At 36.5% G+C, this 17,193-nt stretch overlaps 1 protein-coding gene across 1 annotated transcript in view; it reads right to left on the bottom strand.

The window, feature by feature from the left end:
* Gpc6 (glypican 6) overlaps positions 1–17,193 on the bottom strand; it is a 1,056,528-nt gene that overhangs the window by 518,494 nt on the left and 520,841 nt on the right. Inside the window, exon 3 of the mRNA XM_027938906.2 lies at positions 14,181–14,572. Within this exon, the coding sequence (XP_027794707.1) occupies positions 14,181–14,572 (392 nt within the window). The remainder of the gene's footprint in view (positions 1–14,180; positions 14,573–17,193) is intronic.

Here is a 17,193-nt window from a genome sequence, read left to right as displayed (position 1 = left end):
AGAATGGAATGTCAACTCTGCTAAACCCCTAGTTACCTCTTCATGTAGTAAAGTAGTAACACACTAATATCTCAATTTCCTTGTGTGTTTTTTTTCATTAGGTGCTAAATATGTCTTATGAGAAATTGAAGAGAATCAATGCTTCAGAAGATGCTGCCAGAAAAGTAACCTTTACGTAAAAAAATAAAACAGTGAAATACCCTCAAGTCCTTCTATACACAAATGAGTCCTGTGATTTTGAGTCATTTAATCTAGTAATATGCCATCTTCATGATTATTAGGAACCACCTTTAAGAGAGAAATACCTCAGAGAGTCTCCCTACCCATGATACTAATTTGGCACTTATTTATTTTGTTTACTGCTGATGCTGCCACCCACAGATATTTGCCAGCTGCTATAATAATTAGTCTCCTCCACTTCTCCAGGGCAGATTGAAAATCATAGAGTAAGGCATTCATGGTGATTTGTAACCTTCCTGATGCTTCTCACACTTAGGGACACCAGTAGCATCAAATACAGGGCCTTTGAGGCACTGGCAGAAACAAATCTCTCAATAAAGTGTCTGTTATTTATGTTAAAGTTCCAATCAATGACAGGAAGGCATTATGCTAAGACAATTTATTCCTCTCTTTTCCTTGTAACCAGAGGCTCTATATGAATAATCAATTATAGGAGTTTAAACTTTCTGGGATGAGTTCCTAAAACTTCTTTACCTTCAATAGAAGAGGAGTGCCTCAAAACTATATTTCTGTCCTGTCCAGTTCATTAGACACTAGCCACTTGTGGCTCCTGAACATGTGAAATGTGGCTAGTCCAAACTGAGATGCAAGTCCAAAATGCATGCTGAAATTTGACTGTGTATGTAATATAATAAGAAATTTAAGAGAACTAATGCTTCAGAAGCTGTTACCTGAAAAGTGCCTTCGTTGTAAAAAATGGGAAATAACCTCAACTCTCTGGACACAAATGAGTCATGTGGTTTGGAGTCATTTAATCAGTGATGGACCACCTTCATAAGTATCTGGACCTGTGTAAAGAGCTAAATTCTTGAATGTCTCCTTTGATGTCTTAAAGGAGCTTTTTGAGTTTTTTCTAATAATTAGTAGTTTGTAGAATTTTTACATGAAATTAAAATGCATGCATTGATTTTTATTGATTGCATATTTAAATGACAATGTTTTGGATATATCGGGTTAAATGGAACATTAAAAATATTTCACCTGTTTTTCTTTTCACTGAAAGAAAATTTGAATTGTATGTGCGGTTCACACCATACTGCTTCATGGAGCTGCCATAGACCATCGAGCTTTACGTTCAAAGACAAAAGCCCCAGTCCTCTGTGAGGCAGTGTGAAATGGCAGCAGGGACTGTGGCATTCAGCCCAAGGATCCTCCTCCAACCAATGAAATAACCACTACACCTATCGCACAGGTTTAATGCAGGCACTAAGTGGCAATACATGAAAAGTACCCAGTGCAGTATCAGGCAACTACTCAATAGCTGTTAGCTTATATAGGAAGAGAACTCCATAACAGTGATGATGTTCTGGTTAGGCCTGTGCCCATTTCTGCAGAAGTAAACTTCTCATTGTGTATATTATGAGAACACTCCTGAGTACATTAAGGGATTGCGGGGGGGTGGGGGTGGGGGGGGTGGGGGGGCGGTCTTTCTGGTTCTAACAATGGGAACGATACAACTTTTTCTTCACTGTTGGTTTGCTTTCCCTTATTAAGGAATCATGTTAACCTCCTATTGGTGGCTAATAGAAAGCTTCAAGAAACTTCACAAATTCAAAGGCTGAGAGGTCAAACAGTAACTATGGGTGAAGTTCATATTCTTTAAACATCGAAGCCATTAGCATACTGAATACTTAGAATATGCTACCCATCCAAAAAGAGAGAGAGAAAAGCTATCTACCATTTTCTTTTTTTGTTGAAACATGTCCTCATTTGGCTTCCACTTTTTCACTTTCAGTTAAAAAAAAAAAAAACAGATACAGAGAAACATTTCTCTATTACAAATATACGAATAAAAGAGCCAAGCATTGCAACAGATGGCCACCAACACTGACCTCAGGATCAGGCCAAGAACTGGAGTGATCAGACCCGCTTCAAATTGGAACATGGACGATGATGCTAAAACAAGCTCAAGTTAACATTGATTAACTCCAGCTGATTTTCACTGTGCAGTCACAGGTCCAGGGCTGTCTTATGTTCCAAGAAACTGTAGAAATCCACATTTTATAGTGATCCTCCCAATTTTAAAATAACATGTGAAACTTAAAGAATGCAAGCCAAATAAAGTATGTCTGTGGGTCAGTTTAGACCAAGGTCCACTGGTTTGTAATCTGGTTTAGATCCAGATTTGGGGCCCAGTGGAAAGTATTATCCAAGGATTTCTAGTCTCATTCCTACCTCTACATTGTGTCTCTATTTTTTGTTGTTGTTGTTGTTGTTGTTGTTGTTCCTTGTGGGGAGGAAATAACCTGCATCTAAGCCATACAACTGTTTAGAGTACCTAAATCAATCAATAAACTTTAATAGTTAAATACTTAATGAGGGATTCATGAAGGTCCCATGTATTATAGGATTCAAAGTGCAGAATGAGTCACAATAAACATGCATGCACGCACACAGAAACATTAAGACATTCTCTTAGCAAGAATGTCTATGAGGTTACTATTTGTGAGATTTCCTAGAAATATTGGCAACAAAATTCTTTTCACATCATAGTATAAATTTTTTAATAACTATATTTTTTGAAGAAATGCCACTGATGTGTTAAAAATGCATAAGATGATAAAATGAAAAAAGTAGAATTCAGTATTAAACATCTCACACAATTTGACAGCATAAAATTATATCAGCAGTGCATTAGAAACACAAGCTTTTGAAATTAGTTATTCCTACAGGGGGAATTTAGGATTATTTTATTCTCTTCTTTGGAGCCTTCTGCATTTCCCAAAAAAAATTACATAAAAGAAAGAAAGAAAAAATGGATTAGCATATATTGATTTTTGTAGCTTGAAAAATATATATTAAATACATAAAATATTTTTTTCCTGATCATCAAGAAAAAGTAAATATCCTGGTGATCTAAGCTAGAGTAACAATTTTGCTGGAATTTTCTAGGTCACTTGAAAGAAAATAATTCAGTTTGGTTTGGGTGATTCAGAAGTTTGTATCATTTCCCTAGTTTTCTTTGTCCCTAATCACCGCACACGTGAAGAACTATAAATCAGTCAAGGGGGAAGACTTAGATAGCTGGGAGCAGAGGGTTTTTACAATTTATTAAACATTTGGTATATCAGGCTGTTGCTGGGGTGGGGGCGAACACTTTAAACTAAAAAAAAAAAAAAAAATGCATAAAATTGTTTTTTTCAATCTGGATTCTATCTGCCATTCTAGCCAAAATGTCAGGGTACATTTCTCTCTATTCCAAAATAGATAGTTCGGATATTTTATGGAAATAGTGTCATAAATATTTTATATAGTTATCTTCTGTCTACAAATGCAGCAGGATATCATAAGTTTCGTCTTTTCAATAAAATTCTTTATTGCAAGCATAGTTGAATTCTCTGTGGCCCAGCCTCTAATTTGAACAACAAAATCCTCAGAAGGAGGGAAAGACAACTTCTGCAGAGTGCTTAGTTCTCTGCTATTTTTTACAGCCCTATAAAATCATGTACTTCCTACTAAATATTATCCATTTTCATCGAAAAACAGTGAAATAAATGTTGTCTTATGTCTTGATATATTTTTGGTAAGAGAATGTGTTTTTAGCAAGCCAAGAGGAAATGAAACTTTTAACATCCATTATTTATAAATGAATATATTTCTTTATGGAGAGACTTACATTTGTACCTACTATGAGAAGAGTATAGGGAATAATGTTTCCATAATTAATAAATTTATGAAAGTTTAAAATGTTCAATGAATGGGTGTTTTTGATTGCCAACTTTTCACATAAAATGAATCCAGAAAAGTTTATCTTCCTGACTTTGTCAGATACAATGAACTGAAGAGGACAAAATTCACATGTAAAACCCTCTGCTTTCTGCTGAGTATTGTACACAACAGTAGTATTTTTGACATGTAGCACATCCTGCAAGGGTAAAAATGAATTCACATATCTGCTTATGCAAGTTACTTTAAGGCCACCCAAGGTTAACTTGGATGATCTATCGATTTAGGCTATAGTTTTACTTACATCTGAATGTCAAGGTCACCATTATCCTATTACTGACAACCTGAACTGTCCATTTTCACTCTTGACTATCCCAGTTGGCAGAAGAAAATGTAGAACTTCAATACTGTTTGGGATCATTACTTGTTTCTGAGCATCTGGTACTGACCCATTGTGTTTGTGCCGAACGTCAGCTCATCAAGATGAAGAAATGCAAAGCACAGACATGGAGAGAAGCAACCTTTGCTTGCAATCACAAAGATAACAATGGAGAAAACCTATGGAATGCAATCATACACCTCCCCTCTTTCTCACAAATATCCGTATGACCTAATACCTCATTTAAAAAAAAATACTTCATGTAACCCTCCCTGCCTACATCCTGCTTCAGCATGTCAGCACTATTAATGCCATATATCTGTCAAGCTTTATTAAAATTCTTTTGATGTGTACCTTGGATCATAAAACTCTACAGTGCACGATATTGCACCAGGGATGTCCTTGTAACATTGAATCTCAGAAGATGGGACAATAAAAGAGAAATTCTCCAAACTTTCAAGTTCAGCCTAGGATATCCTACACCCTGTGTTACATCCTGCCTGAATTCCCAACTTGCTTTTGCATGTGTGAGTACTTAGAATATGACTATTGTTAAAACTTTGTTTCCTTGAAACCTTTTTTTGCCAGAAGAGAATAAATGCATTGAGAGATAAATATCCTAGAAGACAGGCAGTGTTGACACTGGGATAAACCATCAGTTCCATTTTTCTTTCTGAAGCCATTTTAGAAGCACTGAAGCACTGTTCTTTGAGTGACAGCACTAGTTTTATCATTGGGCTTTTTTTTTTTTTTTTTTTTTTAATGTGTGATGTACCTTAATTGGTACAGTTCACCAGTGGATGTTCACTATTAGTAACAAAGACATCTTGTCTGTTTGTAGCAAACATTTTCCATGGCCCCAGAGGAATTCTTATACTTATGGGGCACCAGCAAACCATAGACATGCCAATCAAAACGGATTTACTGTGAGCCCATCATGTTTGTAAATACAGAGAATATATCCCAGGGGAAAAAACTAGGGCAGAAAGGCACAAAAAAGGGTAAAGGGGAACTGAATGCAGGGTAGATAAAACCCAAACACTCCAACAGAAACAAGCAATCCATGTTCATTAGTTTCCTACTTTTTGTGTTATTTTAGAATAGTACATCTAAACCTATGTTTGAGCCTCTAATTATCTGTACTGACTTTGGTTGGTTGCTTAGATTTTGCAAATGTGTCATGACCAGATACCTGATCCTACAGAGCATTAGCAATATGCAGTTCTCATCCTAGGATACTTACCAAGGAGTTCAATGATGTTCAAAGACGCATCTACAGATAGTGCCTTGGATATCAGTGTGAAATAGCTATCAAGATTTTTAAAACTCTTTCAGTTTTGTTTTGTTTTGTTTTACTTACCTTGTTGTGAATGGCAACAGACTATTCATAGGTAGATGCCAGTCTAGGGACCATGATTTGTGCCCCTTGTTCCAGAATTAGTAGGAGCAAGGGAATTAATACAACCTATTACATTACTGAGTCTAGCTATGCTTGTTGTTCATAACATCCTAGTGGTCAAATCCAAGGTCATTTTCTGTGCCCTTCCCACTATCTGCAAGTTGATACTGTTCATTACTACCTATTTTCTTTTTTAAAATTCTCTCTCCCTTTACTTTTAGGAAAACATATTTTTCTAGCTTTCAGTATTGTCTTTCTCTTTTGAATGATTTTTAAATATATAGACTCCCTGAGAGCTCTTCTGATCCCATTCTCTTCTTTAATTAAATGTTACTGTCATTCAGCAACATTTATATCTTGGTACGTTTTCAAAATCTGTCAGCAGATGGACAACTGCTACTAACTAGGAACCAACTAAGTGCCAGGTATGCTTGATGCTGGGGACAGATCCTAAAAAGGCAGCACCTTAGCTGCTGTGCTGCAGAATCCACTTCCCTCTAGATACCATCTCCACTCTGCTTCATGCTGCTCTGACTCGGGTCTCACCACCTCTCATCTGGTCCATTACAGCAGCTTCTGGTCCCAGCACCGGCCCTCATCCTCCCTCATCCAGTTTGTCATCTCCATACACCATCTGTCTCAAGTAAAAATCTGATTACATATTTATCTTTTGAAAAAAATTGGCAGGTAGCCCTTGCCCCTATGCAAAGCCCTTCAAATTCCTAAATTTCAAATATAAGGACCAAATAATAGGGGCCAAATCTTCCTTCTGGCTTTATCTCCAAAGATCTACAACCTGGGCCCTAGCAAGAAACTGCTCCTCTTTCATTCCTCTGAAAGACACTATTCATTTTTTAAGTTCAAGTCTGACTACTGCCAACTTTAAGGTGTTTTCTCCAATTTCCCACAACAAAGAACTCTGTATCTTATCCACACTTCCATCATCATTATCCTGATCACTTATATTACATTTAAATTTTTATATGTTTATATATTCTGGATAGACTGTGATTTCCTCATAGGTGACTCCATTCATTGTTATTTCTCATAGAACACTGCCTCATATACACAAGATGAGCCACACTTATCTGTCCCTTGAAAGTACTGCACTGCTTCTATCCACAGAAAGTTGTTTTTAATGTGTAGGCAGAATGGACATGCACAGATTCCTTAGAGACACAGACAGTTTTAATTTGAACATCCAGCTTGCTTTATCTCCTTCTGTTCATTGCTTTGTACTTCACGCCTCAGGAATACACATGCCTGCACACAGCATTTGGCTTCATACCCCTACGGTTGAGCTCAGTTGCTACTTCTCTGCCTGGAGCATCCTTCACCATGTTAGGTGCTCATGTCACCTGCACAATACCCACATGTCCTTCAACATGCAGTCCAGAAATCAATGTCCCTGAAAGTCTACTTGCATCCTAAGATTATACTAGGCATCCCTCCATTCTGTTCCTAAAACATTTTTTTTTTTTTGCACAGTTGTCTCATTATATAATGACACTATTTCTGCTTCTCTCTTCCCACTTAGCTTGGTCTTGGTATCTCAAGAGCTTACCAATAGAATTTGACATAGAAAACATACTGACCAAATGTCTACTGATCAAGACTGAGCTAAAACTCCACAATACGTCTGCTTTTACAAGGGTCTGCATCTGGGCCACATGAATGGTCAAGTATTAAAAATATCCAGTAGGGTCAAAGATTATCCCTGATAGGTACAGTATAGTAAGAACTTTGGTCCCCCATCTCTAACTTTATCTACTTGTGGCACATTTAGGGAAAGTTAAGAAGCCCCTTCATTTCTGTTTTCAGTATGAATAAAATTTCAAAATTGGATTTGGTGGGAGGGAAAGGTGCTCATTTTAATGGAATTCTAATAGTAATATAACATTAAATTAAAAGCACCCTTCACCATGTTAGGTGCTCAAGTCACCTGCAGAATACCCACATGCCCTTCAACATGCAGTTAATAGTTCAAACATAGTTATTAGAAATAGACATAAGCCACAAAAGAAGAGAGGCTGCACAGCTTCTATGCCTTGGAAATGAATGGCTTCATTGTCTTTGATTTTCACCCTTTTCCTAACTCAAACATTTCCCAAATTCATATGCCCAGCCTATCCACTTTGAAAAAAAAAAAAAAACTTAAAGTTAGTAAGAACAATTTTAATTATTTTATTCAAAATGATTTCATGGTTTTAATAAAAATGGAGTCTTAAGAAAATGTAGACTCAACTGAGCTCCATCCCACTATTCTAGAGTGGAAAATGTTCTTTTCTTCTTCTGACACCTGGAATTCTTTGTACTCTTTGGATTTACAGAGCTTAGCACATTACCAGGGCCATGGTAAAATTCATATGTTTTCAATGGATTCTATTAATAAGCTATTTTTGTTGCTACGGTTCCTTGTTACCATTTTTTTTACTATTTTTAACCATGAAATTATTTATTAATCAACTGCAAAGTACTTTCCAAATATAATGTAACACCTACAATACCATCATAAAGCAGTGAGCGTAAATTATTTATGTTGATTTAAAAGTTGTAAACATGAAAGCATTATCGATAATTTCAAAAGGTTCATCCAGTCTTCCTAACACTATATATGATTGAGGTAATCTACAATGAATAATCATAGATTACAGAAGAGAATGCGCTAACCGCAAAAGAACTACAAACAGGTTTCATTCACCTAAGGCCTCTCCTGGTTCTTTTCATTTCTGGATCACTCCAAAAAAATTAAATCCAATCAAAAAATTGCCACAGAAGGTACAGAACCAATAATTCAGGCAATAGCTACAACAGGTGGTCTTACTTTATATCTTAAATTCTTGCTCCAAAGCAAACAACTAAATAGAATACCAGGTCTCCTTTAAATTGAATCCAGTAAATTCTTCAGAATGGTTTCCCATTGTGATCAGAGGAAGCCTTAAATGGAGGCAATTCATAGCCTTCATTTCATCAAAACTAATGGAAAATTTCTCTCAATCTTATCGAGCATCAACCACATTTATTGAAAATTGGCTATGCTCACTCCTTTCTAGGACACATTGTTAATTCATGTTGTTTACTCAGGTGGAAGAACTGCTTAAGAGCCCTTGATGCAAAATGCCAGTTCTATGTAGTGAACACAGACAGGTGTCTGTTGATGAAAATTTTCTGGTCTTTCTAAGAACTAAAAGTCAGATTTTTCTTTCAAAATCATGACCCACAGGGGAAAAAAAGGTTGTAGATAGCCTAGCTGGGTGCAGTGGCATATGCCTGTAATCCCAGCAACTTGGGAAGCTGAGGCAGGAGGATCGCAAGTTCACAGTCAGCCTCAGCAACTTAGTGAGACCCTAAGTAACTTAGTGAGATTCTGTTTCAAAATTTAAAAACAGAAAATGGGGCTGGTGATGTGGCTCCATGTGCCCCTGGGTTCAATCCCTGGTTAAAAAAAAAAATAAAAACCAGATGATAGACAGATAGATAGATGATAAACTGACGACCCTGTCTGCCAACAGCTTAAGTTCTATGCATCCCAACTGTACTACCTATCGTCTTCTTCTGGAATAAATCAATGAAACGACTTGCCTTGCTGAAGTGATTGCCCTTGACACAATTTTGGCTTTTCCTCCTGGAAATCACTTTTATTAAAGCAAAAAAGATATGAAAGTTATGTCTTTGTGTAAATGGCATTATAATGGCCCAGTAAGATGCTTGAGTCATTTCCACATTTGCCTCCATGGAGAATAAGGTTTAAGCCATGTGTGCTTAAGCAGACAACCTGTTCATGTCTCTTTACAAAGCTCTCTCTTTGGTCTTTGCAATGTCAAAGATTTCAGAGTGGCCACCAGCATTCATGCTTCTACTCACCATGGGTGTATATAAAAAGATGAGAATGATGTTTTAATAAAGGGGCAATGATTAGTATGGATTTATTCTTGGAAGACTACTAGATTATTAAAATTTGTTTTTATGTTCATTTTAGAGCTTTGCTTTCTATGTCCACCCAGTGTCATTTAGCAAAATATGGAGCAAACTAGCTGTAGGTCATATAAACAACGGAGGGTAGGGTAGCTCAGGAACACTATCAGAGATACACAGGTGGCAAGAAATAGATGGTCAATGGTAAAGACTTTCCAGCTTTAATTTCTTTAATTAAAAAAAATCTTACAAGCTGGGTTTGGGGGTATTTCCCCTCTATTCCCAGCAGGAGGATCACAAGTTCAAGGTCAGCCTAGGTAACTCAATCTCAAAAATAAAATTAAAGAACTGGGAGTGTAGTACAGTAGTATAGTATTTGTTTAGCATGCATGAGGCCCTGGGTTCAATTCCCAGGACCACCAAAAATTAAAAAGGAATCTTACACACACAAGTATGCATACACCTCTTCGCTCATGTATATATCCAGAAACTGGAGTAAGAAAAATATTATGCTATGAATAACCATGGGAACTCTTGAACTCCTGTGTGTCCCTCCTTGACTGTAACTCCAAAACTTGTTTCCAGAAGAGAATACCACCTGATGTTATCATTCTCTAGATTTCTATCAGATTTCCATCAGTTTTACTATATATATTTTTAACCCTAAATAACATATGGCTTAGTTTTGCATTTTGTACTTTATGTGAAGTATGTAATATTTGGTGATTTCAGACGTATTATTTAGTGAGGTTTCTGCAGTTTATCTGTAAATATGTCTGTAATTTATTTATTTTTTATGGTCCATAGGATTTCATGGTATGATAATCAACACTTACACACAGGGAACATTAATGATATTTCTACTTTTTATTCTATTTTAAACAATGCTACTATAGACATTCTTCTATATATGTACTAGTACACAAGTACCAGGTCCTCCAGGGGAAGAACCATAGATTTAGGATATGTATTTCTTCAATAATAACAATTTTTCAACTCATTATTGGAAGTAAACACATCAATTTACACATGCACTGGCAAAATATGGATAGTCTGAAACTCTCTACCTTGCCAACACTTGGCATGCTCAATATTATGGTTTAGATATGAGGTGTTCCCTAATAAGCTTATGTTAGATAATGCATGAATGTTCAGAGGTGAAATAATTCAACTATGGCAGCTGTACTAATTTCAGAGAATTAAGACATTTGAGGGATTAATAATTTGAATGAATTAACTGGGTAGTTAACTATAGGCAAATGGGACGTAGCTGAGGAAGCAGGTCACTCTAGGGCCTTGCTTTGGGGGTCTATATTTTCATTTCTGGCATCTCTCTCTTTCTCTCTCTCTCTCTCTCTCTCTCTCTCTCTCTCTCTCTCTCTCTCTCTCTCTCTCTCCCTCCCTCCCTCCCTCCCTCCCTCTCCCTCTCCCTCTCTCTCTCTTCCTGCTGTCATGAGCTGAACAGTTTTCCTCCACCACACCCTTCTGCCATCATGTTCTGTCTTACCTCAGGCCTAGAGCAATGGAGTTGGCCCACCATGAATGGAAGATCTGAAATTGTGAGCCCCAAATAAACTTCTCCTCCTCTAAGCTGTTCCTGTCAGGAATTTTGGTCACTTGACAAAAATCTAACACCCAAAAAAGTGGTAATTCACATAGACAATGAATCCTCTAGAATCACATCACGCTTCTGAGTCAGAGCTTGAACTACAATTACTTCATAGTGAATTCTCTCCTTTCAAAATTGAGAAAAATACATGGTTTGAATCCATAAAATGGCAAGTGTAAGTTTTGAAACCAATTCTATTGATGCTTACAAATTAGTCTCCCATTTTTCTTATAAGGAAATTCCCTATAACATTATGTCAAAACATTTGTGTCTAACTACTGTGTTTTGCCAAAGAGGTAAAGTTTCCAGTCAAAACAATTAATTAGAAGCTATTAATGATGATTTCAAAGATTTAAGTAGTCACTGTAAATGAAGAGAGAACTGAAGGGAACAAAAATCCCTAAAACATGGTGTAGGAGATGAGCTCCTTTGCTTTATCTCAAACTGGGATGTTTGCCTTAAAACCTCTAACTCTACTCCCATCATTAAATTACTTAATTAATAATAGAGACACAGTGACATCGGTTTTGTGATAGACTTCAACCTCAAACATAATTCTTTCTTCTTTTAAGGTAGGGTTAGTCCTTGTAATCTTTTATCTTTGTCACAAAAGTATTTGGGGTGCTGAAAGCATCATAGCACTAGTAGATCCAATTCTAGTTTGGTCAGCTACAGACCATCTGAGTAATCATTTGGGTAGAAAATTAAATTAATAGGTGAAACACTAAAATCCTTGAGTCATAAATTATTTTGGTAAAAACCTTAGTTTCATTTAATCTCTTGCTATATCTATTTATCCACCTACTGTCCTACCTACCTACCTACCTTTCTCCAAAAGGCAATGCCTGGATGTCATCATGAGATTCATGGTTTTAGTTGATTAGAGCTAATGAAATTCAGGTCAGCTAAGCCAAGATCTGCCCACAGAAAGATTAACTTTTCATGGTCACATGATCAACAAACACCCCTGCCAATGAGAGGATCAGGGAAAGAGAGACTCTACTGTCGAGTATAACACTTCTCACTTCTGGGGGGAAAAAACAAAAGACCATACTGTACTGATGATTGGTCTGTGATATTGGCCTTCACCATGAAGAGGAGCATGATTGATTTTGGTAGAGGAGACCTCAGAATAGGATAGTCTGGAACGAGTGAGGGGAGGCCCTCTGTGGGTACCTGCTATGGAGCCCTCCTCCAATAAGCAGCAGAGTCAGCTGCAACCTTCCCTATGACCTTAGACACTTGGTTAGCAGACACATATCCCCCTCTCTCACAGGAATACCGAGATTGTGACACATGCATTGAGATGTTATTCACATCAGGCAGAATAAGTGTGGATGGCAAGGAACGGTGCACGTTCCTTGGGTCTCTCACCTTCTGAGGGGTGAGGTCTCTCTCATGCTGGCTGCAAGTTTTGTTCTTCCAGAGTGAATGCTTCTATCAGAGGTCTCTGAGACTACACTTATTTTTCATTTTAACATTTTAGATAAAACTTACTTTTACAACAAAATCTTTCTGCTCAAAAATATGAAATATGTATTTTTTATACTAATTTATATTTTACAGACCGTCCTTGGGAGGTCCTATTTCCTCTTGCTAGTCCACTTGGGTAACTCCTTTTTATTCCACTTTTGGATAGTTCCTTCAGTATGTCAAACATTATTGATATTTAGTAAAAGTCATTGTATCAAATGTCAGAGTGATAGGCCATTTATATCATTAAATCTCTGGCAATTATCCCTTTAAAAAACTTTTTCAAATAACCTTCCCATATGTTTAAACATTTTAGGAAATGATAATGTAAAAAAAAATGGAATGCTATGAATTTGACAAATTGTGCTATGAAGAAACATTTTCAAGAGTAAACACCATCCTTATGCCAAGATGTAAATGTTGAGATCAATGTGGAAAGAAAAAGAAATACAGCACTGTAAGAAATACAGCACCAATAGTTGTGAAGAACACTGTGGCTCTTTGGCACATCCCTGAAATAAAAAAAAAAATTACTGTTTGGCAATCGTCTGTACAAATACGACCTTTTCTAGGCGATATGGTACCAGATTCCTTGTGTGTATTGCTTTTTCTTTACTGCTTATAGTGACCATCTTTTCGTTTCTTCGTAAGGCTGACCTTGTAAATGGGAAAGCACATCTCATAAGAGCAGTTAAATGTCAAGGAAGAACTTAATATTTCCTCTAGAGAGGAAATATTCAGTGCTTCATGGATGGCAGTGAAGAGTGATCCCTTGCACTAAAGTTTTAGAGACGGTACCTTCCAGGAAAGGCCCAAATTGGGATCAGTGATTTATCTTTCTCATAAGTCCAACACAAACCATGGCATAGGATTACAAAATAATGAAGAATGAAAGGAATTATCTGCCAGAATCTATAGTGGCACCCATTAGTCCTCCCTAATCCAGTTCTACAGGTATCAGGAAAGGCTCTTCCATCACTACTAAGGAATTCCATCACTTTGACACATGATAAAGAATAAATGCCAGGTGCTACTGTTCTGAACAATTGGTATCTACTTGCAGGCCTGATGATGACTCTCCTCTGAATTCCTAGAGGACTCCAGTCCCTTAATGGACCGTTTTGTGGGTATTTATCATCCTTGAACCGCTGACCAGAAGTGTCAAGTGATCACAGTTGCAACATGATTGTTTTTGCTTCATTCCTGATAGAAACTTCTCTGGTAGAAGTTGCAAAAAAATATTGACAATATTTTTTAAACCACAGAGAACTTCTTGAAATCTTGACTTCTCTCACACCAAGCAAGGAAAACAAAACAAAACAAACAGATTTGAGCTTGGACACTTAATTGATTTCTCTAAGAACAAGGACACAGTAAATAGGAATTCTTCCATCATCATCATCATCACCATCATCATCATCGGCAAACATTTGTTTTAAAACAACCACAACAGCAACAAAAAGGAAGACCAATTAGAAAGACTATGCATTTGCAATTACCTTGGAAACCCGGTTTGCAACCTCTCTGCCCACGGTCAGCCCCTGGACAAAGGTGCGAGCAGCAATGAAGGCACGGGTGACCTGGATCTTCAGCTTCCGGGGCACATCTCCAAATGGCTTCAGCTGGTCTGTGTATTTGCTCACGCACTCCAGGTAGTCCTCACTGAAGTGATACTGAGGGTTTATCAGCTGGAACATTCGTTCTAGGAGCCGAGCCCAGAAGTCATTCAGCATCTCCTCAAGGTTCACGTTGCCCCCAGTGTAATATCTCTTCAGCTCTGTGAAGAGGTCCTGGAACACTTCCGAATTCTGCATGTATAGCATCCCATAGGTCCGGACAAACATGTCATTGAGGGACTTCTCTGCATTTTCTAGAAGTTCTCGGAAAAATTCTGGAGATAAAACAAGAAAACAATCATAAATAATATCTAGAAAGCCCAAGGCATCTACTTGTATTAAACACAACCACTTTTAATGAGCAGTTTCATAGAAAAATGTAGTCTGTGATTAAGATATAAATGAACTGATCAAAACAGTATGTAAATGTGTACTTTTTTTCTTTTTGTAATACTGGGGATTGAACCCAGAGTCTCACACATGCTAGGCAGGCACCCCATTACTGAACTATACCCAGTCATTTTTATTTTGAGACAGTGTCTCCCTAAGTTGCATATGTTGGTCTCCAATTTGTGATCCTCTTGCCTCATCCTCCTGAGTAGCTGAGAGTACAGGCTAGCAGCACTGCACCTGACTAAAGACAATATTTTAAATGAGAATTGATCTACAACTGTGATCTTAGATGAGACAAAGGAATCAGAAGACTCTGTAAATTCTATTTCAGAGAGGATCCATTAACATCCAAAGCTTACCTCCTAACACTCTTCTAAAATAGCTCAATTCTTTTTTCATGAACTGTTAAATTTTAGAAAATCTTATGGTTTGATATAAACTCAAAATAGGTTGCAAACATAATGTGCAAAGTATCGCCATTAACACAGTAACAAATGCATACCTATGAACACATTTGCTCTGGCCTATTTACAAATTTGTTGTAATGCTAAATTCAATTACATTGCTTTTATTTGGAACAGTTCTTAAATGGGATGTTCAAATCAATGTAATATTTTGGACTCCTTCTAGTTCCTATATATAGCAATCAATTAAAAGTGTTCAGAGATTCATGATGCAATTAAATTCACTAATACTAAAGCTATAATGAACATAATTAAGGTGGCCATAATGAATCAGAAAGCTATGAAGTATCTTGGATAATCATTATAGATGCAAACTATCATCTTACAGAACTTACTTGAACAAAATATTGATAGTTGGGCTTTCTGATTAAGACAATCTAAATGAAAAGTTTGTACAACAAATGAAATCTTTCATTCTGCAAGATCTCTTGAGTGTCGCTGAGATCACTATTAGGATACAAACCTAAGGCAGGCAAAAAAGCTAGGTCTGCTAGCCTCACTAGTTCAGCTGTCAGGCCGTATGAAGAGGTACCTCATGTATGTAGGGTATGTATATATGTAATGCACACTAGCCATGCATATGTGGGACGGACACTAACCCAGAAGTCATTGGGCTAGTAATACTGAGGGTTTATCAATGCATGAATAAGCCTGGGTAAAGTCTAAGCTTTATCCCATTTAGATAATATAATTTGGGGTGGCAAAAACACAAAGGAATAATAATGCTTCTGAGTTTATCAATCCAAGTTTCCAATAGTAGAGTGATTCCATTTCACTTCTTCAAAGCCCCTTGAAGCTATTCTGTTCTCCCTTGGAAATTCAGGGACAAATCAAGTCCTAGATATTTCAAGGACTTCAAGTAAAAACTTTATAAAAAGATTTTTTCTTTCTGGATCCCTGGGGGTTTCTTTCTGAAGAAAGAAGGGAAAAAGTGATGAGTCCTTCTCTGTGTCCCCAGGAACTACTCTGTGCTTTCTCAGAAGCTGGCTAAAGAAACACGTACTTAATTGCTTCAGATGTGGTTAATGCAGAATCAAACAATTTTCTTGATCATTACATAGTGTTTATACTAATGATAACTACCTTATATTTGTTTTCAAACAAGCAACAGAACTTAAAAAGACTCTGATCACTTGTTTACCCTTTTTAGCATAAGAGTTTCTTTTTTTGTTTCTCTTGATACAGAGGCTACAAAAACTTAGGGATTGCCTAAGTGCTATGACTGAGGAACCTTGTACAATTTTGTCCAAGTCAATAATTACTTGTTACTTTAATTATTCTCAAATGTAAAATCAGATTACATTTTATTAAACTGTTTTACTTGATAGGAAGATGAAAGTGATAATAACCCTGACTTGATTTGTATATATTGTAGTTGTGTATTAAAATTCCATACTGTACCCCACAAATATGTTCAATAGTTAAATGTTAGTCAAAAGTTAAGTAAAAATGTCTAAGGAGATGGAAATGCTAACTACCCTGATTTGATCATTATGCACTAAATACATGTGTCAAATTATCACACTGTATCTCATAAATTTGTAAAATTAAAATAATTTGTATAAAGAAAACCACACTAGAGAGTGTGGTTCAATCTTTAAGGATTCGGTAAAATAAAATGAGTGTTAAAGCAGATGATTACGTATGTTGTATGTCAATGCTATTTATAACTTTTTGAATCAAAGGCATAAAAAACATGTTTTTAGTAATGCTAGTCACCTAGTTTGTCCTAAAATGGAAACTATATTAAATTATTAATATTGATACCGAAGTATTAAAAGTAGTATAACTAAAATATTTCAGTCTTGAAACCAAGAAAGAAAATAGCCTAGGTCTACTGATATAGGAACAAGGTGAAAAGTATTGCAGACTGTGAAAGAATATAGAAAAGAAAGGAATAATCACTGAATTGAAAAATACTAATATAATGAGACTGGAAAGTGGATTCTAATCATGAGCTCTAGATAGCCTATTCATTTATCTTCTTTTGAGGTCAATTATTTTGTTGGACTCAGGAATTAAAGCTTAATTTATTGAAC

This window comes from Marmota flaviventris, chromosome 4 (genome assembly GCF_047511675.1).
Source record: "Marmota flaviventris isolate mMarFla1 chromosome 4, mMarFla1.hap1, whole genome shotgun sequence".
Taxonomy (NCBI): Eukaryota; Metazoa; Chordata; class Mammalia; order Rodentia; family Sciuridae; genus Marmota; species Marmota flaviventris.
The sequence above is the reverse complement of the archived record's forward strand: the minus strand, read 5'-3'. Positions and strand labels throughout refer to the sequence as shown.